The following is a 25,574-nucleotide window of genomic DNA, read 5'->3' as shown; positions in this document are numbered from 1 at the left end:
AATTGGGGTCTTGACCCTCTACATCTTTCTCCATTCTTAGAGTGGTCATTCAGGAAATCAAGTTGTGGTTGCTCAGTCCTGAAACCTGCATCATCACTTGCCTTATTTAACTGAAAGTTCAAGGGCTTGTTTGTGGATCACAACTATAAAGTTCCTTAAGCCAGAGGGAATGCTGGTTTTGAATCGTATAAATTTTAAGCTTCATTAAGTAATTAATGTCAGTGTCTTAATAAAGACTTAATAAAGTATTTCATTAAGTGGCCAAACCAAATTCCTGATACCTACACCCTGATATCAGGTTTTACTGGGCTGCCGCAAGTTGATTGCAGAGTGTTGCCATGGGCTATTTTAGATGTCATGCAAGCATAGTAAGGCCAAATGAGATCATGGTGCAGCTTATAGGAGCCCACAGTCTTTGAAGCTAAGGAACTTACCACAATATGAAAATATTCCATGACTCAGAACACATAGTACAAGTGGCTCACAAGCAGTCTGTGGCTCATAGCCATACATGGGTCAAGCAATATAATATTCCAGGAGGTAGTCATAACGCATAGGCAATGACCAGATTGCAACACTAGTCTAAGATAACTAGTCAGGACTCGGTTCTACTCTTCTGTCTACATATCGCCACAGACTTGATTGCATGACTGACTTCCTTTCAAATCCTAGCAGAGCAGCTTCCTTCTCCCTATCCTCCACCAGAACTTACTCTCATTCCTTCTGGGAATGATCTGCATGGCAGTCAGAAGGAGAAGACTGTCAAATGAGCCTCAGTGATCCTCCCTATGGTCTCTGGTGGGTGCTCAACACCAGGGACCATAGATCCATGAACAATTGGATCTGCCTAATATACACACTCTCTGGCTTAAGGATAATAATAATAATAATAAATAATAAACTTTATTTTTATCCCGCCCTTCTCCCCAAAGGGACCCAGGGCGGCTTACAACATATTAAAAAAAACAGATTAAAACATAATTTAACAGATAAAAACATATTAAAAACACATTAAGAGAAACCATAAAAACAGTAATCAGATAAAAGTCAGAATAAAAAGAGCATAAAACAGCAGTTCAAGGAGGAATCACGCCTGTAAAAAACTAAAAGATGTATAAAGGATGTTAAAAAGGCCATAGAGTCAGAAGGCTTGTGTAAACAACAAGGTCTTCAGGCCTCGCCGAAAGGTCTCAAGGGAGGGAGCCATTCCCAAGTCAAGGGGAAGGGAGTTCCATAACATTGGTGCCACTACTGAGAAGGCCCTATTTCTTGCCGCCGCCCCACGTACCTCTTTAGGTGGCGGCACATGTGAAAAGGCCTTTCCTGATGACCTGAGAGGACAAGCTGGATTGTACGGGAGTAGGCGATCTCTAAGATACCCTGGCCCAGAGCAGCATAGGGCTTTAAAGGTCAAGACCAGCACCTTGAATTGGGCCCGGAAACGAATGGGCAGCCAATGTAGCCCCCGGAGAAGCGGACTGACAGAGTCAAACCGCCTAGCTCCAGTGACCACACGGGCCGCCGCATTCTGCACTAATTGCAGTTTCCGAACCGTCTTCAGGGGCAGCTCCACATAAAGCGCGTTACAATAATCTAACCTCGATGTCACCGTAGCATGGATCACCATGGCCAGGTCTGCACGATCCAAGTACGGCCGCAGCTGGCGCACCAGCCGAAGCTGCGCGAAGGCCCCCCTAGCCACAGCCGCCACCTGGGAGTCCAGGAGCAGCTGCGAGTCCAGGTGGACCCCCAAGCTGCGGAACTGCTCCTTCAGAGGGAGTGCAACCCCATTCAGAGCAAGCCAATAATCCAGCATCCAGGATTAAGGATGTCTGATTTATGAATGTCTGAGTTATGGACAGCATCATTTGCACTTTTGCATTAATTAATTAATTAATTAATTAATTAACAGTATTTATATACCGCTTTTCAACTGAATGTTCACAAAGCGGTTTACAGAGAAAAATCAAATAACTAAATGGCTCCCTGTCCCAAAAGGGCTCACAATCTAAAAAGATGCAAATGAATACCAGCAGACAGCCACTAGAACAGACAGTCTCAGGTGGGCCAGTTACTCTCCCCCTGCTAAAAAAAGGAGCACCAACTTGAAAAAGTGCCTCTTACCCAATTAGCAGGGGTTAATTAGAGCCTTTGCTTGTGGTTCTGCGCGGGCATGATAGTGCAGGCCTGGCAAGAACTTACTGTTCTGACCTACATCAGTTTTAAGTTACAAACAGACATCTGGAACTGAACCTCTTTATATGTAGGAGTCAGGCAGCGCAATCCTAACTTGCATTGGAACAGGCAGGTCTGCGGGCCTGCGCTGTATCCAGCACAAGTTTGAGACTGACTGAGGCTAGGACCGAGGCAAGGGGAAAAGATTCCCCTTACCCGGGGAGAGCTGCAGCGGCCCCCATGGGCCTATTTGGATCTGCACCACCTGAAGAGGTGGCACAGATCTGAGAAGAATGGAGCAGCCACCCAGGAATGGGGCTAGGATCTGGCATAGCTGCCGGATCCGACCCTGCCTCTTGCTCCTGGCCCACCTGCCACAGACCCACCCGCTGCCCACCCTCCCTCCACACCAAAATGCCTTCTCCCCGCTCTCACCAGACCCCTGCACCAACCTACTTGTCGGTGCAGAAGTTGAATGCTACCTGTCCCTGCACTAGCCCAGCTGACATACAAGAAGGTACAAACTTTTGCAACCCTTCCAGGCCAGTGCAAGGGACTTGCGCTGGCCAAGTGCTCCTTTAGGATTGTCTCTTAGAGCCCAATTCTATTCCCCCCCCCCCGCTGGTGCAGTGGAGCCAAAAAGGCTATTGCTGTGTCCTTCGGGGGCAGTTGCGGAGGTCTCCTCTTTACTCAGGAATAATAATCTGTTACTCAGTTACTTATTCGTAATCTTAACCCCACCTGCTCCCCGTGTTATTTTGGTCTGTCTCCTTCTTTTGGTTATGGTCCCAACTATTTCCGAAAGTTAGTGAATCCTGGCAAGTGGCGAGCTTTCATGCTTGCAAGATTTAATATTTTTCCTTCTTCAGTCCTCTCTGGAAGATTTCAAAATATTCCACATGAATGTAGAACTTGTGAATTTTGCCGCCTGGAACCCAAAACAGTTGCCCATATTTTGTGTCATTGCTCTGCTTATAGTTACCTTCGTGAACGCCTATTAGAGCCAATTTTATCTAACTTTATTGGTCCCTCTGAAGGGACGTGTGGGCTTCCTCCTTGAGGATAGTTCCGAAGTAATTACCAACTTGGAAGCAGATTTCTTGGTGACTGTCATCAAAAAAAAGTAGTCACTTGTGAGTTATTACCCGGGATGTGGTAACGAAGGCAAGTTCCACAATGAAGTTAAAATGTTTAATTTTTTATCCTGTGTATTTAGTCGTTTTTAAATGCCAATAAAGGTTTATGAAATGAAATGAATGATAATCATCTGTGGCATGGGGAGGGCTATTCCGACCCGCACCAGTGAAATCACTGGCACAAGTCCATGTTGACCTGGGGCAGTGGATTGGACCTGAGAAGGGGGTTAGAATTTGGTGGTCACCACTGCCCTTCCTGGGCACATTCCACGCTCCCCTGCCCCTGTTGCCATCTCATTCTATATTTCATGCTGCCTTCTCCACTGCCTTCCCGCATTGGCAGGTCCAAGGCTCTCCTCTGACGCAGGCAGCAAGACTTTTGCATTGGTGGTCTGGTAGCATGACACAACTGCTGCTGGAACCAATTTTGAAGCTGCCAAAGGAAGGTAGCATTGGTGGAACACCAGCCATAGGATTTAACCTATGGGATATGAGCCCATAAAATTGGGCTGCCCATGAACAGGATCCTGATCTTAGTATAATTTAGTTTAAAGTAGATTCTATTGCCTTTATTTCTAAGGGGGCAAGTTAAACATAATGGGCCACATGTTTGAGGTTGTATAAGTCCAATTTTAACTGCCAATGAGGTATGCAGGTGAGGGACACTGAACCTTTCCTACTTCCACTGTTTACTTCCTATAGTCCTTCTCCCCAACCACTTTTGTCCCAGCTGAGTTTTAGGGCTTGGTTGAGAAGGCAAAAGGAGCGGCAGAAAGGCAGGAGGAAGGTTCTGCATTCCTCACCTGTGCACACTTTTAGTGCTATTTAAATTGGAAGCCACACTCTTGCCCTTATAGGTTAAAACAGTGTTCTTCAACCTGTGTCCAATGGGGTTGCAAAGCCTCATTTGTGGGGTCACAGCAAGGTCCCAGTGCCTGTGCAAGAGAGGGTATGGATCCAATTTAATAATGGGACTGCCTTATGAAAACCAAGTTCTTCATATAATCCTGCACAGTCTCTTCTCACTGTCTAGCCCCACAGCTTCTAAGGCTGACCCTGCTCAGGCTGCTACCTCACAGGGTTGTTGTGAAGTCCTAAGGGATGGGGGAAATTGGGCAGGTGGGATGGGGTGGGCATATCAGGTCCTGGGGGGCCGTGGTATTGGCAGTGGGTCCCCAGTATCATACTTTATTTATTTTGGGGGATCATGGCATGAAAGGTTGAAGACCACTGAGTTAAAAGAGTCCTTCTCTCAAATAACTTCACTTAACCATAGCATACCTGTTAGACTGCTTGGTAAGTTAGTGAGATGACTGGGCAGACAAGCCCTGGGATCACTCCCTTGCTTTCCCCTGAACTCTGTGCACCACAGTGAAATGCAGTGTTTCTGAAATTTTGTCTCATTTTTCAGTCCAAGCATTTACCCATAGTAAACTTATTGTACCACTAACTCATATTGCAAAATGTTGTAAATCCCTCCTTCCCCAAAGCCACTCATCAGTTCAGACAGATCTGACAGTGATTTAGTGTTTGGTTTCTCTAATGCACTAAAATCTGTGATCAAATTTTTATCTCTCAAAATCTGACCTCCCAAATCACAAGAAGTGTAATTTTTTTTACTGTTGTCACTTGCATTTTTTCTTATAAGAATCATAAGAAATTTACAATTTAGTTTTCTGTGATAATACAAAGTAGACAGGCAGTCAGATAGATGTTTAAATCAAACATTAATGTGAAATTGTAGACTGTGTATTAAGGACAACAAATCTAAGATTTTTCAACAGAGCCTTTAAATGTAACCTTTCTGTCTATAACATAGATACCTATAACACAAATAGCAATACACATTTATATAGCAAATTTTGAACAAAGCACTTTAGAGACATGTAAGCACTAACCCTTTACAACCCAGATTTAGATCCCTTTTTCCATGTGGAACTGCATCAGAGAGCAACTTCCTTAAATTTATGACTAGACTGAGACTGAAACAGGAAATTGCAGTTTGTAACCCATAATCTTAATCACTATGCTACTAGTACATCTTAAATGTTAAAGCCCAAGATCCCAAGTAGTTCTGCCTGTCCAGGGGGGTCTTTGGGCTTGTGTTTCCCAGTTTATCATACCACATGTCAGGCTACTTTTTGAAACTGAGAAGACTTTGGAGAACAGTTGCAGCATCGCCAAGAGAGTCTGCCTTTCAAATTAAAACAAGTTAAAAACCCCACTGGGCCTTCCAAGAGTAGTGCTTTGAATTCTGGCCAAGATGTTCAATGCAGAGTTAAATTTAACCCTCTTAACTTCTTTGAAGCTATATAAACGTTAAACAATAAATGTTAAAATTCAACATGCCATTTTTTATTTCTCATCCATAAAGCATAAAGCAGTCAGCACCATCATAAAAACTACTCTGACAGTACACTTGGTTCCCTTACCCAGAGGAGACCTCCGCAATGGCCTCTCCTCAGGATGCAGCAGTAGCCATTTTGGTACCACTACAGTAATGGTGGCAGCGGGGGAAGAGGAGAGAGAATAGGCTTGGGCTCTAACCCTCATCTGGAGATCTCACATGATTTCTCATCCATTGTCTTGTTTGGCTCTAAGATCTTATGAAAGAAAAAATGGATTCCAGGATTCAAAAAAATTGAAGGGAAGTAGCAACTAACATGCATTCAACATCCTATCTGGGTATTGTTAACCCTAAGAGGGCATCCAATAAAGATGGGAATCTTGCCTGAGTAGGATCTTGGTGCTGATACGAAAAGGCAAGCTTAGTGATGGCACTGGCAAACAGCTTGCTGAATGAGATGGCAACAGAGATATTCTGAGACCACCACACCAAGGCAACCTTTCTCATCTTGCTCTCATTTTCAATATTCTGCAACAGGTTTTCCAGTTCCTGAGGTGAGCTGGTATCGGGATGGCCAGGTTCTTTCTGCTGCAACTCTGCCCGGCGTGCAGATCTCGTTTAGTGATGGCCGCGCTAAACTTGTGATCCCTGCCGTGACAGCAGCTAACAGTGGAAGATATACCCTACAAGCCACCAATGGATCTGGACAAGCTACTAGTACTGCTGAATTACTCGTCACAGGTATGTTACAATTGGAGAGCAGCAACAGTTGGCACCTAAAACCCATGAAAATGGGCTATGAATATGAATATGAGCTTTGGAGTATCCCATGAATATGAGCTTTGAAGTATCATGTTAAGGCAGAATTGAGTATTGTGTCTTTAAGCAATCTGCTCACTTCTCTCCAAAACCCCTCTATATTATCAAGGGATTTCATGACAGACTTCTTTGTACGGTATATACACTGCACCTTAATCCTATCTGAAGCTGCATATGACATATTCATGATCCTCATGAATTGTCACTTTGAAAAGAGATCCCAGGATCCCAGGAATCAAGGATGTGTGGCCATGTCACACTTGGTATTTTATGTTCTGTGTATTTTCTGTGGATATGATACATACATATTTGTTAGAACCATCCCTAGTTATTTCAGGTGGATCTGATAATCTTATCACCTGATTTTATAAGCCCTTAGTTTGGGGTACATGTTTTAAATCCTGCCAAATAATTTTTTAATAAGATCTAATTATTGTTTATTGTACAATGTTTAATGTATACATAATAGTTCAGTGTAAGGGAGTTAATATTAACAATTGTATTACCAGTACTTTTTTTTTTGTCCTTCTGTGGCTCTCTTAACTGAACTTTTCCTATTTTTAAATTAAACTGCAGCTGAAACAGCACCACCAAACTTTTCACTACGACTACAGAGCATGACAGCCAGACAAGGAAGTCAGGTTCGACTTGATGTGAGAGTGACTGGAATCCCTACACCTGTGGTGAAGTTCTATCGGGATGGAGCAGAAATTCAAAGCTCCCCCGATTTTCAAATTTTACAAGAAGGAGACCTCTACAGTTTAATTATTGCAGAAGCTTACCCTGAAGACTCCGGAACCTATTCAGTAAATGCCACAAATAGCGTGGGACGTGCTACTTCGACAGCCGAACTATTAATTCAAGGTAATAGATCAGAATTTCGTGAGCCATGAAAATAAAAAAAACCATAAAAATCATATTATCATAGCAATATAGTACACTGTGATTACTGTTCTGCCAACAAATCCATCAGAATTGTGTCTCTCTTGCATGGATAGCTTAGCTGTTAAAATTTCATTCCAAACTTAAAGTCATCAAAAATGTTTCCTTAGGAGAGAAAGAAAAAAAAATTTCTTCCCCTTCTAGTATAAGAAAATATATTCGGTATTTATTTCTTTACATTTTCTGTGTATGTGTGAACATTTATCCTTATAGGTGCATAATGTCACACTTGCAGCCCAATCCTAAAGATTCCTAGTGCCACTGAAACAAATGTTCTGGTGGCGTTTGGTGCTTTCTGGCTGTTGCAAATAGCAGCATGCTGGAATGCACGGCCTGGCACCTGGCAAGCAGCCAGCTCCGTGCAGCTAGAGCCACCAGATGCCTGCCAGTACAGGTAAGTGTGCTCAGGGGATGGGGGAGAGGCAGGAGTGGGCAAACTCAGTGGTAGCAAGAGTAGGGAGGAGGGCAGATTGGGACTGGGAAGGGTCAGGTTTGGTGCCTGTGGTGTCTGCCAAATCCTAACCCCCTTCCCAGCCTTGATCCCCTGAACTGGGTCCACATGGATTTGCGCCAGTGATATCGCTGGCGCAGGTCCAAGTAGACCCAGCAGCCTGGCATGAGCTTTTTCTGGGGGCAAGGAGTCCTCTAGAGGCCGAAATATCCCCTTGGGATACAGTGTGCTCTGCTTTGATGCCACTGCATCACTGCTCAGGGAGATGGTTAGGATTGGGCTTCCAGCACATACTTTACACAAAATTCCAGTGGGCATGAGTATGTAAACAGAAGTCAAAGCAAGTATGGCATATCTTGTTTTTCTTCCATGTGCATATGGACCCTAGATGTATGCGATTACCATATCTTAAAGAGATCCTCCTTCACATAGGTGATATTTATTTTAAGGAAGCAAATAAAACACAGCAAAAACGAATAACCATGGAAGTTATCAAATAGTACCTAAATAGATAACGTATTTTAATTTTTCAGTAGTAATGTGATTCTATGCTCTATATATGAAATACTTCAGTGATTCTGATTCAAAGTTTTCATTATATGCATTGCATGGTTAACTAAATTACATAGTTGTATAAAAAGTCTAATCTTGTATCAACTGTTACCCTCATTTGTCTATGGACAACCCAAGAAAAACAGATGGCCATATAATTTTTTTTCCTTTGGTGTTTCTACATGCACATAAATAATTGCAACAACAGATTTTGCTCTCTTTCCCCCTGAAAACCCAATTATTCTTTATTGCCACTTATGAATTTTGCCTTCTATTGCACTAGGTGATGAAGAAGCAGTTCCCGCTAAAAAGACAAAAACAATTGTTTCGACTGCTCAGATTACACAAGCTACCAGACAAGCCAGAATTGAGAAGGTTTGTATTTCAAAATATGGTTTACTGGAAACTTTAGAAGTTGGTTTGATACTGCAGATTCTCATGGCGCTTCTCGGTGTTTCCATTTCAGAAGATAGAAGCCCACTTTGATGCCAGAACACTTACAACCGCCGAGATGGTTATAGATAGTGCAACTGGACTACAGCTGCCCCACAAAGCACCTCCGCGGATGCCTCCTATTCCTACCTCTAAATCACCGACTCCACCAATAAGTGCTGCAAAAGCACAAATGGCACGACAGCAGTCTCCATCCCCGGTCAGGCAGTCACCATCTCCCGTGAGACATGTTAGAGCTCCAACACCATCGCCTGTCAGGTAAATGACAATATTTTTTAAAAGTAGAAAATGAACATAAAAATGCATAGAGAATGCATAGAGACGACACCAAACTTTTCCGAGTGGTGAAGACCAGAAGTGATTGTGAGGAGCTCCAGAAGGATCTCTCCAGACTGGCAGAATGGGCAGCAAAATGGCAGATGCGCTTCAATGTCAGTAAGTGTAAGGTCATGCACATTGGGGCAAAAAATCAAAACTTCACATATAGGCTGATGGGTTCTGAGCTATCTGTGACAGATCAGGAGAGAGATCTTGGGGTGGTGGTGGACAGCTCGATGAAAGTGTCGACCCAATGTGCAGCGGCAGTTAAGAAGGCCAATTCTATGCTTGGGATCATTAGGAAAGGTATTGAGAACAAAACGGCTAATATTATAATGCCGTTGTACAAATCTATGGTAAGGCCACACCTGGAGTATTGTGTCCAGTTCTGGTCGCCGCATCTCAAAAAAGACATAGTGGAAATGGAAAAGGTGCAAAAGAGAGTGACTAAGATGATTACTGGGCTGGGGCACCTTCCTTACGAGGAAAGGCTACGGTGTTTGGGCCTCTTCAGCCTAGAAAAGAGACGCCTGAGGGGGGACATGATTGAGACATACAAAATTATGCAGGGGATGGACAGAGTGGATAGGGAGATGCTCTTTACACTCTCACACAACACCAGAACCAGGGGACATCCACTAAAATTGAGTGTTGGGAGAGTTAGAACAGACAAGAGAAAATATTTCTTTACTCAGCGTGTGGTTGGTCTGTGGAACTCCTTGCCACAGGATGTGGTGCTGGCGTCTAGACTAGATGCCTTTAAAAGGGGATTGGACAAGTTTCTAGAGGAAAAATCCATTACGGGGTATAAGCCATGAGATGTATGCGCAACCTCCTGATTTTAGAAATGGGCTATGTCAGAATGCCATATGCAAGGGAGGGCACCAGGATGCAGGTCTCTTGTATGCTCCCTGAGGCATTTGGTGGGCCTCTGTGAGATACAGGAAGCTGGACTAGATGGGTCTATGGCCTGATCCAGTGGGGCTGTTCTTATGTTCTTACGTTAATGCTATGCTATGACCCAGAAGCATATTCGTCTGACTGATGAACTTGATTTCATGCAATTGTTGAAGGTTTATTATTTATTATGTACCCCCAAGTATTTGCTCCTGAGGGTCTCTCAGCTTTCAGGGCATATATATTCAAGGGATGTCAGGGGGCTGCAGGGGAAAGGGGAGATTGTCAAAAATTGCCTCTCTCCTCTTTGTGCAAATGGAAAAAATAATTGAGATATTGCCCATGTGAGGAATGTGATTATGATTACTCCCATATTGCAGAAGAGGAACGGATGTGGAGATGTTTTGGGCAAGAAATCGGTGATTACTGAAAATTCAGAATTTTGTCCACATTGCACAACATTGGCTTATATTACATGTATTTTTTTCCATGCGCACCTGTGCCCAAAATTCCTGTTGCGTACACCACGACAGTAATTTTCACCCAAAGTATAGTTGTTCTTTTATAATGTCTGATTATGACACTGAGGACATCCCATAAGTAATAGTAATATTAGTAATAAATACTAATAGCTTTGATTAACACAAAATGCTTCAGACACATAGGGCTCAGTCCTAACCCATTTTTCAGCACCAACATAAGGGCAATGCAGCTCTGAGGTGAAGGAACATACATTCCCTTACTTTGAGGGGACCTCTGTGAGTACTACCAAACTGTGGGATGCAGCACACGTCACATTGGCACAGCTATGCCAGTGCTGGAAAGTGGGTTAAGATTTGGACCATAGACTCATACAGAATTTTATGCCTTTCTTCTATATAGAGCTGAACAACAGTACAATAGTGACATCTACAGTACAATTATTGGTGTTATTCCCCTGCTTGCAAAATTAGGATGAAATGTCTACATATTAACTAAGTTTGCACATAAATATTGAACCAGTGCTGCTGTGATTGTTATGTAATGTCTGTTATGTTATGTCTGTTGTTATGGAAATGGAAATCCTTGATGCTTAGAATACTGATGCAGTGTAAGATTTAAGGACAGAGGTCCACACTTAACTATATTCTTAGCTCTACACATCTCTGGCCTACATGATGCATTTGCTTTTTTGCTTACTTTTCCAGAAATTAGGCAGATGCATTCACAGATTTAACCTTTTCATCATGTGTTGGGCATATGTTTGTGAAATGCCCACCATTTTAATGCATCAGCTGTAGAGAAGGCCTCCCTTTAGTGATGTATGGACTTATGCAGATATTAATTGCATAGATTTCAACTGATATTAATAATTGATTTTGATACAAAAAGACATTGATTGACACTCTGATTCTAACTGAACCCCCACCCCCATCGACACAGCCACACCAATGGAGTACATGCTGCATCCTATGGTGGGGGGGGGGGTGTCAGTCGTAGAGTTCTTCTTATAGTAAGGGAACTTTTGTTCCCATACCCTGGGGCAAGTCTCTGCCTCCCAAATGGGTCTCCTTGGATCTACACAAGCCATTTTGCTGGTACAAAAACAAGGAGAGAAAGGGAGAGGCAAGATAATGTGGATAGGATTTTGGTGCATGTTGGTATCTGGTAATCCATCAACTTCCTCCCCCTTTCTGCCTCCCTCCCTGCCCCCTGTTCATCCTCTCCACACCCTCCCACCGCCTTCTCCCTGCATCAGCTTACCTGCACTCTCATGGGCAGATGGTCACAGCAGCAGGCTGCTGACACCACCACAGTTTGCAGCATTAGCTCCAGAATGGATGCCAGTTGTATCCTATGCATGCCGCCCTATGGCAGAAGCTGCTAATATACTCAATAGTAACGGAACTAAATTGATAGTGATCATAGCCATTCATACTTTGTTGATTTCCCATGTGCACAGTATTATGAATTTGCACCTGAACCTCTGTGTCATCAGATCAGGATGTTTTAGCTTGTGGCCCAGCATCAATGATGTTCTATTAAAACTGTTTTCAGTGGACTGTTCTCAACAGCATCAAGCAGATTTTATGTTCCTTCCTCAGGTCCGTTTCTCCTGCTGGAGCTACAAGGCTCTCAGTCTCCACCTCACCAATTCGGCCTGTGAAATCCCCAATATTGGTCCGTAAAACACAGGCAATGGCAGCGGTGGGTTCTGAGGTACTTCCTCCTTGGAAGCAGGAAGGTTACGTAGCTACATCTGAAATGAAAATGCAAGACACCAGAGTAACTACGAGTACCACCCAGTTAAGGACTGAAGAAAGATGGGAAGGGAGATACGCTGCACAAGAACAGGTCACCATTAGTGGCGCTGCTGCGGCCGCCGCCGCCATTGGCATTGGTGCTGCTGGTGCCGTTGGTGCTGCTGCAGCTGCAGAGGTAAGACCCTTGTAGACATTTTTAAAGAACTTTGCTCATTTGCTCCATGAATTTTTGCCAATCAATAGGTCTGTTCAAGTGGAATCTCAAGGCTGTGTGTCACTCTTTGCTTACACAGCTATTTAGACAGTTGTAGTAGAAATGTCTAAATAGACCTAAGTGTTGATCTATCTGCTTGTCTTGTCATGCCTACTTCATGTTTTTATGTTTTATCCCTATGGGGAGGGGCGAAAAGAGAGATGTCTTTTCATGTGACTAATTTGGGTCCTACAGGACATTGGGAAAACAGCAGCTGTTGCTACCGTAGTTGCTGCTGTTGACATGGCCAGAGTGAGAGAACCTGCTCCAACTGTTGTAGAACAGACTGCCAAAAGGACAGCAATGACAGCAGTACACATTCAACCTGTCCAGGAGCAGGTAGAAGTACAACCAAACTGTTATATATAACACCCCTCCTCCTGACAATTCCTGACACATAGCCAGTGCATGCATTAGCAAACAAATAACAAAATAGTAGCAAGCCTTCCGTATAAGCATGCATTAATAATACAAAAGCAGCGGAATTTATGCCACTGGCAGTGGAGTCATCTAATCCACTGATCCATTAATGACAGGAATCGGCTAACCGTTTTAAACCCGTTTATATAGAGATGGCTCAGATCCCATTTTAATAACCCCAATAAAAATGATCAATAAGGTATCGAGACGGTTTGTTTGGTTCATCTAACGTTTTTATTTTACTGACCAAGATATTCCTAACACTTAATTTCCACCTTTCCCCACTCAGCTTCCAATAACTCTTTCCCAGCACATTATCCTTCATTTGACATAATGTTTTTGGGTGTTGTTTTTTTTAAGAAACCGTTTGTTGAAGCAAATTTTATGGCTTTCTTTTCTTTGTTTCTGCCACAAGATTAAGAAGGAAGCTACCATAGTAGTTACCACCGGTAAAGCCAGAGAACAAGAGGTAATATCAAGAACTAGAGAAGGAATTGCTACTAAACAAGAACAAATACACATCACTCAGGAGAAGGTGAATAGTACTTATTTACCCATGGGAAAATCATTTCTGTGTTCTCTTTCATTTGCAACCTTCATATTTCATTGTCAGTGATAATATTGGACCTGCATCCATTTCCATTTTGTTTTGATGTTTTTAGCTCCATCATAGATTTTATTATTGAGTCTATTGTGACATCACTCATCCAAGCCCTAATTCATTCATTACATTTGTTATTGCTAACACTCGTATTTCTTGATTGATTCCAACCTGTCTATGTATTTTGGTTAGATAGGGCTGATAACACCCAAATAGCACATTGCTGTTGAAACTGAGGGAAATTTCCAAAGCAGCTTGTTATGTGATATGGAGATTGGGGGGAAAAAAAGACTGGACTATTGCAGGTCCCTTGCATGAGCCTAAATAGCTCTGGTTGCTTCAACTGTTGTTTCTTGTTTCCAAACCCTCTGACTGAGATAATTGAGCTATAAAATATTCACCCTACCTTTTCCAGAGATAGATTTTGGGTGGCTGCTCCTCACTGACTCTTTATGAGTTAAATATTGTGATGTTATGCCATTGCCCCATTAATTATGAAGTACTGTAAAGACCACAACGCAATCTGTGATTATGTGGTGGTTATATATGAGCATGTGGTAATGTCATGCTTGATTTCACTGTGCTGCTTAATGAAATCACTTTGTATCTCTGGAACAACTCAGAAAAGTAATCCCTCAATAAGTACCTTCTTTTAAATATTTATTTTTTGACATTTTTATACCACCCTTCCTCCAGGGTGCTCTACTGAGCTCAGCCACCAGTGAGTTCAGGATTACAGTGATAGCATTTAATAATTGTCAATTGAGATTTCATAGTACTCATAGTACTCCACAACTATTGAGGCATAGAATGTAAAAAAACAAATTTTATGGAGACGTGTGGGCCACGACTTATTACAAAGTCAATTGCACTCTAGCATCTCTGTGTTATTGGATAAAACCATGTGATTTGTTTGTGAGATCATATGTAACTTAAATCTTTTTCTCTCCTTTTGTTGTAAACATCAGATAAAAAAGGAACCAGTGAAAGTTCCTGTACCCAAGGTAATAATTGCTGCCGATACAATTAAGGAACGAGAGCAGATTTCAGGAGCTAGAGAAGATGTTTCTGTCAAACGAGAACAAATTCACATCACACATCATGAAAAGGTGAATATAGCTGTAAAAATTGTGCAGCAAGCTGCTCCCATCTCATTTACAAATTCGATTCTTTGCCAGTTGCTTTTAATTTCCTTTTGTTTTTTTCAATCTCTATGTTGCAGCAATACACATATATAAATATTTTGATTATTATGATCACTGCTGCTACTACTAACAATCATAAACGCTTCTAGAAAAGAAGTTGCTATTCTTTCCTGATGAACATTCTATAATGATTTCAAGAGGAATTCTGCATATTAGGGATTGGAAGACTGAACTCTTGAATGTATGAGTTTTGTGGATTAAGGTTTTTCTTACTAACATGCTCATCCTAGATTACTGAGGGTTGCTGTTGGTTCCCCCCCCCCCCCCGAAACCAAGCAGGAAACAAACAAAAGCTTTACATCCATTGATTATCTAGTGAAATTCTCTAAACATTTTGCTCAATTCAAAGGTCCCACCAGTTTTGGTGCTATTACTGGGCTTTGTTTTGCTGAAATTCAGCATGAATATGAGTCATGGGAAGGGGTCTGTTGTATCAAACTCTCAAACTAACATGACTTCAGCCAGTCTCAAAAACTGCATTTGGTAACTTATGCTGGCCTGCAATTCTAATAAATGTTAGATCCTTTCCACAACTAGTTCTGCATGGATTAGTCATGAAGTGATTATAGAAAGTCACCATGTGGTGATGAATCTTTCTTTTGGAAATCTGGTTGTGCCTGTAGTGCCTTCTTGTTGACTGATGGGTCACTGAATGTGAAGAGCATTTAGGTATGCAAGGAAAAGAGTCCATGATTTCTTTACATTTAATAAAATACATTGCCAAATCACCCCACTTCCAGTAGAATTCAGTTCTACTAAATTTTACAAGGATTCAGGTAGAATTGAGTGTAATTAGCCTATCCATGATGCTAATTCTAGGGCATTCATAGATATTTTGTCATTTTTGCTGCTTCTTATTCCCTTGTGCTTTACTGATCCTTTCCTGCTTTACCCAGATGTCCATGTAAATCTTTTTTGCAATACCATATATAATCAAACCTCTCTTTTTACTATAAAATCAGATTAGGAAAGAAGTTGTGAAGTCTGTGAAACCTTCTGTACCTAAAGTAGTAATTACCACTGATAAATTCAAAGTGCCTGCCACAATAGTAAAAACTACAGAAGGAATTGCTACCAAACAAGAACAAGTCCACCTTGCCAAAGAAAAGGTGAATGGAATCATTGATGACATGATGGTCTTTCTCATATCCCATTCTCCCTTTTACATTCTCATGGTTTTCTGATAAATATACTAACTGTTCAATACCCTTTCATGCTACATTCTTCAAGAGAAATAGAAAGCGGTCTTTGTGCCATATGGCATGCCCTAATATGTTTACAGCTTCTCCACGTGATAACCTTTATGATTTTAAGAATTCATGTACTAAATTGCATTTTAGTTTTCTTAAACTAGCCAGCCAGATAACAACCAAGCATCACTGTCCAGTACAGGCTCTGGGACACTCTGCAGTGGACAAAGCCTTAAAGCCCTTTAACCCTGTTAACTTTTTCCCTGACCATGCATTCCAACACCATCTCATTTTAATATATTTTTGTGTTTGAGTTATTATGTAACTTGAGACTTCTGTTCTTGCTCTAATGATCAGATAAGAAAAGAAGCTGAGAAAACTACCATAGTTCCGACAATCATTGCTGTTGACAAACGCAGGGAGCAAGAGAAAATATCAAGAACTAGAGAAGAAGTTGCTGTCAAAAGAGAACAAATCCAGCTAGTTCATGATCAGGTGAATAGACCTCGCTCAGAGATGTGCTCAAAGTTATTTTAATGTTACAACATCCACACCAGCAGAATGCAGCTGCTGACGTTTGGGTTTGTGACACTGTTCTCACATCGTGTTTAATTTGTCCCTTTGAAAGTTATCATAGACAGTGCATTTAAAAAAAAATAGTTATTTTTTCAAATGTGTTTTTCATTATTTGTATGCATTAACAGTTGTGTACTAGGATGGGGAAGAAAGAGCAGCAGTTCACTTTCTGCCTCTTGTCTTTGTTAGGCATGAGCAGCTGGATTTTCAAAAGACAAAATATCAGCTTTAAATTAATCATCTAAATAGAAAAACAGAGAAGGTAGTTTCAATAGGTATGCTTCCACCTAGCAGTTCCACCAGTGAGAGCTCTCTCCAGCAACACAAGAAGTGTTCTGCTTGCAGGAGGGGTCTTTCAAGGCTCCCCAAGACTGAAGTTCCAGTTTGTATGCTGCCCAAGTCTGTGCAAAAAAAAAAAAAAAATCAGTTTACATCACTGGGATGTGGGCATGTTGAAAGGGAGCATAGTGAGGCTGAAGCAAATATTAAATTATGTCCCTATAATAATTGAACTACTAGTCCACACAAAACACTAAGTTACCCTGAGGGTACAGTCTTTCAGAGTAGCTTGGTCATCTGTTCATCATAGGCCAGGAGGATTTTTCCTCGCATCAAATGCAGATATATGCAAACACAGTTGTTTGTAACCATCTGTGGTTTTTTTAAAAAAAAAATGTGTTGCAAAATTCTGTGTACCACTCTCTGAAAAGTGTGTGTGTGTGTGTGTGTGTGTGTGTGTGTGTGTGTGAAATCCTGGAATGTTCTGTACACACAATAGAGTTCATAAAATGCTGCATATTCCATATATGCATAAATATGTGTATCATAGGGATATTCAGTGTAAAAGAAATACTCCTATCTACCTTCAGTATTTTCAATATGGTATTTGAACATTTTATATTAGATATGCTGTATTTCTGCATTATCTGTCTGCATTGTATACAGTGAAAATTTTCTCCCTCAATATCTGGATACTTCAAAGGGACATTTAATTTGTCTTCAAAAGATGAGCTCCAGAATATATGGAGGCATAAAATGTGTCCACATAATAGCAATAAAGGGGCATGAAATGTGAATATGGCATAAGGAAGTATCCGGATTAGAGGTCTGGATACGCAAGCTGTTCATGTGTAAGTCCTCTGTGCTGCTGTTCTGTGTCATTAACATGCATATGTGTCCATGTTCTACAAATGTTACCTTTAGATTGGTGTTGGCCAGAAAGCTGAAGCTGTAGCTACAGTTGTCCATGCAGTTGATCAAGCACGCATTAGAGAACCAAGAGAGCCAGAGTATACTGAAGAAGCTTATTCTGAACAGGCAGCTCTGGAGTACGGATATAAAGAGCATGCTTTAGCAAGACATGTTGTTGAGCTACCACCAGAACAGCCAGTGAAACCCAAGGAAGTTCATGTTCCTTCTGAGAAACACATTGCAGCTGTTGAAAAAAGGGGAATGGCCGTATCCACACAGGTTAGGCTCCAGTTTAACAATGCAGTTTTATTTCCAATGGCTGTTGAACATCTTTAGTTTGGGTGGTTATTTTTGTTTCTTCTTCTTGGCTGACAATGCCACATTCTCAACAAACATTTTATTGGTTAATGTAGATTAAAAGAACTGCTGAAACTTCAGTCGAAAAAGCAATCCATGTGGAACACACTCGTCCCCGTACTGCAAGCCCTCATTTTACAGTTTCAAAAATTACAGTTCCTAAACCAGATCATACTTATGAGGTAAGAAGAGGAGGAATGGCATGCCAGGCAAACAGCTGTGTCATTTGAGAACAATCGCGACATGATTGAGTATATGTAGGCTCATGTGCTTATGGAAATAGTGGGGCTCTTACAGATCCCATTCAAAGGCTTGCCTCCCATTCTAACATTGCAATAATACAGGATGGTGTTATTTAAGATTATATTATTAAAGTGTTCTCTGTTAAATAAATTATATTCACAAGAAAGTATCTGTACATGTGAGTTGTAAAATATACCTATTCCGTTTTTATTGATCATACACTAAAAAGAAAATCTCATCCAGAAAGGAATGGGTGGGGCGGAAATACTGAGTTATATGCTACATGCCTGGCACACCGCTTTCCTCTCTTGAAGGGTAGAAAATTCTCTCACCATGCTCACCCAATGCATTAATCAAATAATTCATAAAACGGTAGCATTTGTTCTTTCATCCTCAGTAGTTCTACTGCATACTAAATCAATTTAGGAATTAACATAACGTACCTACATAATCCACACCATTTTTTATGCTTCCGTTAGAGCGACTTGCTTTGGTGTAACTTTCATGTTACTTTTCCCCTGTTTTCTACTTGACATTTAATTATCTCCTTCACAGGTCTCATCATCTAACAACCCAATCTAATCCATTTTTAGAATACAGATTTGTGCTGTCTTTCATTTTTGTTATAAGAATGCACCCTTTTTAACCCTCAAGTACATGTAAATAATGCAAAGAATGTTATGGCAATTACCTTAATTTTGCTTCTAAATAAGGTTTCTTCTTTATTGTCTGATTCTTTTGCCTAATATAAAGGCATTTTAACTGAAAGTGAATTAGTTCTCTTGTATCTTATATTTGCTTATCTATCATGATATTATGGGCAGTATAACTGAATTTCTCTCTAAAACGTGTCAAATTCATATGACCCTTATGAGACTTTTTGCTTCTTAACAGCAAATACAGACCAATTTCGAATTTTTATTTTAATAACTTTAAATTATTGAAACATTTTTTTTAATAATTTCAAAGAACAGATAATCGTTTTTAAAATGTGCATTGTTTACTAATTGGTGAAAGAAAGAAAATTAACTGATTTTGTTCTTTCAAAAACTAATGGCACTGGCCATAAAAGAAGTGTAGCTACCTACCTTTTTACATGTATTTGTTTGGCTATTATATAGTGCATCTTTTAAAATATAGCAAAGCAGTAACTCTCTTTCTCTTGGGTTGGTCAGGTTTCAATAGCAGGATCTGCTATAGCTACTCTACAAAAGGAGTTGTCCGCAACTTCTGTTCCAAAGATCACCAAGCCTGTGAAGCCTCCTCTTGCAAAGTCACCTGAACCCAGAGTGATGGCAGAAAAAGTAGTCTCCCCACAGTTTCCTTTCGTGGAGACAGCTGACACCTATCAGAGGCGTTATGGTGCTGAAATGAAAAGAGACATAGGTGTGAGCGTGTCAGGTGGTGTGGTGCGGGAAGAACGCATTGAATTAATGCAGGAAGGTGAACCAGAGGTTTGTCATCAAACAAATTCCAATCATCTCAACTTGCATCCGGAGTAACCTGTTGTGCTTACATCTTTCCTTCATTACCAACCTCTTTTCCCCTTTAAAATATCTCTCCCTACTGATATGTTGTGATTTTTGTCTTGTCTGCACATCTCTAAGATTCTAACATCACTTTGTCATAGCCAACAGCAGAGGACTCTCAAGCAAGGAGCCACTGCCTCACCTCCAATCTTGCATGCTGCCATTTACTTCCTCAACTTGGTGTGACTCATACTAATGTTGCTTTAAATATCCCTAGGTGATTGAGATTGCAAGAGTTCCTGAACCTGCAGAAGTTCCTGCCACCCCACCATCCATAGTACAAGTAAGTACTGTAATAGATGTCTAGCCAATATAGTACTTGCACATTTCCCACAGCAATCTGTTTTTGTTTTTAATGCTGTGATCAAAATATGATGAGGCTCTGGGTGTGTGTGTGTATATTGTATGTCTACTATGCCAAAAAGGTATGATGATGAGGCTCTGGCACCATCTAGTGTTCATAGTAAGTAGGAGGATGCAAAAATCAATTCTCAGTTTTTGCAGTCAGTCAGTCACTTACACTCAGTGACCAAATCCCAAGCCACATGGACCAGCTGCATGCAATTCAATGGAGGAAACAGATCCAAAGTACAGAGGAGTTGCATCCAGGATCTGGTCTGTCCACTGAAATGATTTGTAAAGGCTTTGTAAATGATTTGAAATTTGCATTTCAAACTCCATGTACTTATTGGTGGCTAATTGCTGGGTTATGGTGTCTTAGAATGAAGTCATTGAGTTTACTTGGGTTTTGTGGTAAGTCAGGTTTAAGTCGATTCATCAGAACTTTCTTTTTCATTGCAACTGCAGTTTCGCATTTGTCTTTCATTGCAATTTTTTTCCCCCAACACAATCCACTGAATCACAAGAATCAGGAAATAGGCCAGCTGAGTTCAAGAGATCTACCTGGAGAAAGTTGTGAGAATCCACCTCTATTATGCTAGTCTATTGTTAATAATGATTGCAGGGCTGGAAGGGTCCTGAAATCACAAATGAATCAGGATTTACAACTCACAGTGTAGCTTGGATATGTTTTAAAAATTTACAGTGACAGTAGTCAGGGCTATGTGTCCTACATGAGATAAATACTGCTTGTGACATAGGCTGAGTTGCTTTGGCCAGGCCTCCCAATCTTCAGCTCACCTCCTCAATCTCCCACCCACCAAACTTACTTTGGCCAAGCATCTGCTCTCTGCCTCACTTCACCTCTTTCTTCTCTTCTTTTCAAAATTGAGGACTGTTGCCACACTGCTCTCTTTTCCTTCTGATTGACCTAGAAGGAAAGAAGGGGTAGAACCAGCTATACTTGCAGTGCGCACTGGTTTGCTGCCAACAAAAGGGAAAAGAAGAGTAACTATGGGCACTGAATTGCCCACCCCTCTCACTCATGGTTCCCATGTTGCAGAGTTTGAGCTGGTTCCCAGCTCTTGATAAGTTGAAGGTCACTGATCTAGCTGATCTAAATCCTGAGGTTATAAGCAAACTCTTCTAGCCAGTTCTCTGAAATAGTGGGGCACTGTGAGAATATGGGAGTTGGACTAGAGGGGCCTTTGGCATGATCCAGCAAGGCTGTTCTTATGTTTTTAACCCATCATATAGTTGTGCACATTTTTTATCCACCTTGGAGGAGCATTTTCTGCCACATGAATAGAATGCTGTCTCTGGACTGACTGATCCCAGGGCACATAGAAGCTCAGACAAACCACGGGGAAGTTGGGCAACCAATGGCCATGCAGTTCTGTCTTGTTGAGGATTGAAACAGGAAAATATCTGAGAAAGACAACTTCTGGCTCTGAGGAGCTAAAAGCTTCCTTCAGCAAGAATTTGTTATAATCACTAAGTGTTGAGTGCTGATTGGTTTGGACTATGCTGGCTGCTGGTTTGACAAGACTGTGAAACAGCTTTGTACAGCAGTTCAGACCACAATCTCAGTATAAGTGTAAACGAGAACTTGATTTCCTGAGCTTTTAAAATCTTTTATTTATGAGTGAGGAGATTATATGAATTTTCTGAGTATCTGTTTTTGTGTGTGCGCGCTCTCTAGGCCTTGAAAAATGTGACTGTTATGGAGGGGGAATCTGTCACCCTGGAGTGTCGTATCTCTGCCTATCCAGCCCCAACTGTGGCTTGGTACAGGGAAGACTACCACATTGAGAATTCCATAGATTTCCAGATTACCTTTGAGGCAAGAGTCGCTCGCCTTGTGATTCGAGAAGCTTTTGCAGAAGATAGTGGAAAATTTACCTGCACAGCTACCAATGAGGCTGGAAGTGTCAGCACTTCATGCTACCTTACTGTACAAGGCAAGTACATGATAAACAATGTGAGACTTAATTACAAGGTGGACAGCACATTCTTTAGCATCTATCAACTTTAGCAGATTGTTGAGAAAAACTGTGCAGAGGCATATCTAAGTTTGCTACTTGAATCCACTACAATTCCAACACCACTAGAATTCCTGTTGCAAAAATCCTAAACTCAGACATCCCAGGTTAAAAATATCCATATTTTTATCTCCTAGCACACACAACTTAACACACCTTAGTAGGTACGGCATGTGTTTTATTCATATTAGGCTTTGTATCCCACATTTCTCCTCCATGAAAGAGGGGACCTGTTCAAAGCAAGTAACAAATCTCACAGAGAGAGAGAGAGAGAGAAGCAACAACAGTGGAGAATAAAACTGTAAAATCAATACAAACAAAAATGTAAGAACACATATATAGAGCAGACTAAAACAAAACATAAACTGCAGGAAGATTAAAAACTTGTTAGATCAACAAAGTTTTGAGACAACAGAACACTGGGTGGGAGAAAGCCAGGTCTCCTGAGGCATAGTGGGTGCCACTGTGGAAGAGATTTCTCAAGTTGGTACAATTCCATTCAATCCTGCAGCTCACTGGGCATATCACCAGACAGACAAAGAGACACACAGAACATCTTTCATCCTGAAGATTACCCCAACTATTGTGCACTATAGTGGCACTGATGGCTATATATTTATAAAAAATAATATAAATGTTCTTAATTTATTCCTCATGCCCCTGAAGGTTTAAAATCTCATCCTCTATCACTGACCGTGCAGAAGCTGTCCATAATAATTCCAGTGCTTCACTGAAGTAATAAAAACGGCTCAATTAATGGTGATCTGAAATGGGTCCATCAGCATTGGTCCTGATTCCCTTGTCCTAATGACAATGATCTCTTTATATGGCATCCAGTTTCCCCATCTTGGAAAATGTTTTGACATTAATATATTTTTTTTAATAGTTTCGGAGGAGTTTGAGAGCAAAGAAGCAGTTTCTGCAAAAGTGGTCAAAGAACAGAAAGGGTAATGATTTTTTTTAACTGCTTGAACTGTGGTCACTATGGTTCATATTTATTGCCTTTTGGATTATTGCATTTACCTTTGTCTTTACTGGGATGTCCCTTCTAGCTACGTGGAATCAAGAGATGTAGTCATGACTGAGATCACTGCTCATGCAGAAGAAGTATCTGGAGAACCTGCAGCTCCATTCTTTATAAGGAAACCTGTTGTACAGAAGTTAATTGAAGGTGGATGTGTTGTTTTTGAGTGCCAAGTTGGGGGCAACCCAAAGCCACATGTTTACTGGAAGAAAGCTGGGGTTCCTCTTACTACTGGCTACAGGTACAGTATCCATTTTCCAGTTTCAATTTCTACATAATATGATAACTGAACATACACGACTATATAATACTGATCAAACAGTGCAAAATGTAATTATTAATGATGAACAATAAAAATTGTTCTGCTTTAGGCCTCTTTCTGAGGTCACATGAAGATTAAATTAGTTCTGAAACAAACTGTGATAATATGAGCTCCATATCTTAGACCTGAATCAAATGATCAGAAAAAGTCCATGGACTGTATCACTTCAGAATGCATATTGAAGAATCACATCTTTAAATGTTCTGTGCTGAATGTGCTAGCTTTCCACAAAAGGGAGCTTTAAATATTGGGGTGCATGTAAACCTCAATTTGTGTTCTGAAAGGTTATAACCTTGGGTGCACTTTCTGAACTGTTGAGTTGGTTATTAGCAAGTGTGTTCCATGAGGAATTTCTCAGTAAGTTAAGCTTTTGTAACTCTTTGTTCATCGATGAGTTCTTTTTTTTGTGTGTGTGTTTCTAAAGGTACAAAATAATGCACAAAAAAGAAACTGGGGAATGCAGACTTGAAATTTCCATGACTTTTGCTGATGATGCCGGAGAGTATACCATTGTTATTCGCAACAAACATGGGGAAGTTTCTGCGTCAGCTTCCTTACTAGAAGAAGGTACATGAGTAGGAAACGAATAATAATTTTAAAAAAAATTATTATAGTACTTAAGTGTTGTCCTTGTACAAGGGTTTGCAAATCATAAAAGTTCAGTTTCACTGCCTGGATTGAAATGGAAGGCAAGATCAAGAGCAGAAAAGAATCCAAATTTTCTAAGCTATTGCTGAATATAACAAGGGAAGGCTAAGATGTTTACTAATCTTAGCTGTTGACCATATCCTACTTTTTAGAAACACAGTAGAAAACAACCAACTTACTAGGAATCGAGCACGCTAATGAAAATTCGTATATGCTAAGTTACTATAGGTCCAACCCACCCAATTCGCTAGACTTCCTTTCCTGTACTGCTGTGTTTTTCCCAATACCCAGTGCAATTAGCCTGGCACAATCACAGGGACCACCTCAGCTCTACTTGTGAGTCCCCATTTGGGGATCATAGTTTTTAGAACACTAATAAAAATACTTTGCAATTATAGAGCAAGGGTAGAAGCAGTGCTCCCAAACCAAAGTAGTGCTCCTAGCAGGAGTTGTGTCAAGTTAGAACTATCACTCAGCGTGCTTGTATTAGCTTCTACTACTATGGCAGCAATTTATAAAAAATTTATGGCTAGCAATTTATAAAACTAGCCTGATTTTGTCTTTTAGCTGATTATGAGGTCTACCTTAAATCTCAACAAGAAATAATGTATCAAACCCAAGTAACTACATATGTCCAAGAACCTAAAGTGGCTGCAGTAGCCCCGCCTACTTTGTATGCTGACTATGAAAAAGAATATGAAAAAGAGCAAGCTCTAATTAGGAAGAAAATGGCAAAAGATACAACGTTGATCAGAACTTTTGTAGAAGAACAGGTAAAAACACTTAAAGAATTTTTTTTAAAACTTTGAAATTTTTTAAAACAAAATTGCAATTCCTTCCCCCCTTTTTTTCTTCCCTAATTTTTTCTTCACTAAATTTTTCACAAAAGTATATGAACATTTTTGTCTCTATGTGTAGGAGTTCCACATTTCTTCCTTTGAAGAAAGACTTATCAAAGAAATTGAATTCAGAATTATTAAGACCACCCTTGAAGAACTCCTTGAAGAAGATGGAGAAGAGATGGTGGTTGACATCTCTGAATCCGAAGCAGTTGAATCCGGATTTGAACTGAGATTAAAGAATTATAGAATCCTTGAAGGAAGCGGTGTAACTTTTCATTGCAAGATGACTGGATATCCTTTGCCAAAGGTATGCAGATATATATGCCTTACAGTAGAATGATCACTACCCTGGGTAGCATCCAGTTTCCCTTCCTCCTAAGCAAGTATTCTGCCACTGGACCAAGGACCCTTCCTCCAGAGCAAGGAACATATGGATGCTTCCCTCTGTTAGTATCCTTT

At 40.8% G+C, this 25,574-nt stretch overlaps 1 protein-coding gene across 1 annotated transcript in view; it reads left to right on the top strand.

The window, feature by feature from the left end:
• Positions 1–25,574, top strand: part of TTN (titin) — a 322,156-nt gene that overhangs the window by 4,107 nt on the left and 292,475 nt on the right. Inside the window, exons 3-22 of the mRNA XM_066621689.1 lie at positions 6,196–6,399; positions 7,054–7,341; positions 8,706–8,797; positions 8,889–9,133; positions 12,175–12,508; positions 12,782–12,925; positions 13,422–13,541; positions 14,576–14,716; positions 15,775–15,921; positions 16,360–16,497; positions 17,782–18,048; positions 18,183–18,308; positions 19,545–19,823; positions 20,116–20,181; positions 21,940–22,198; positions 23,166–23,226; positions 23,332–23,544; positions 24,050–24,192; positions 24,841–25,046; positions 25,192–25,422. Coding sequence (XP_066477786.1) covers positions 6,196–6,399; positions 7,054–7,341; positions 8,706–8,797; positions 8,889–9,133; positions 12,175–12,508; positions 12,782–12,925; positions 13,422–13,541; positions 14,576–14,716; positions 15,775–15,921; positions 16,360–16,497; positions 17,782–18,048; positions 18,183–18,308; positions 19,545–19,823; positions 20,116–20,181; positions 21,940–22,198; positions 23,166–23,226; positions 23,332–23,544; positions 24,050–24,192; positions 24,841–25,046; positions 25,192–25,422 — 3,704 coding nt within the window. The remainder of the gene's footprint in view (positions 1–6,195; positions 6,400–7,053; positions 7,342–8,705; positions 8,798–8,888; positions 9,134–12,174; positions 12,509–12,781; positions 12,926–13,421; positions 13,542–14,575; positions 14,717–15,774; positions 15,922–16,359; positions 16,498–17,781; positions 18,049–18,182; positions 18,309–19,544; positions 19,824–20,115; positions 20,182–21,939; positions 22,199–23,165; positions 23,227–23,331; positions 23,545–24,049; positions 24,193–24,840; positions 25,047–25,191; positions 25,423–25,574) is intronic.

This window comes from Tiliqua scincoides, chromosome 1, assembly GCF_035046505.1.
Source record: "Tiliqua scincoides isolate rTilSci1 chromosome 1, rTilSci1.hap2, whole genome shotgun sequence".
Taxonomy (NCBI): Eukaryota; Metazoa; Chordata; class Lepidosauria; order Squamata; family Scincidae; genus Tiliqua; species Tiliqua scincoides.
The sequence above is the reverse complement of the archived record's forward strand: the minus strand, read 5'-3'. Positions and strand labels throughout refer to the sequence as shown.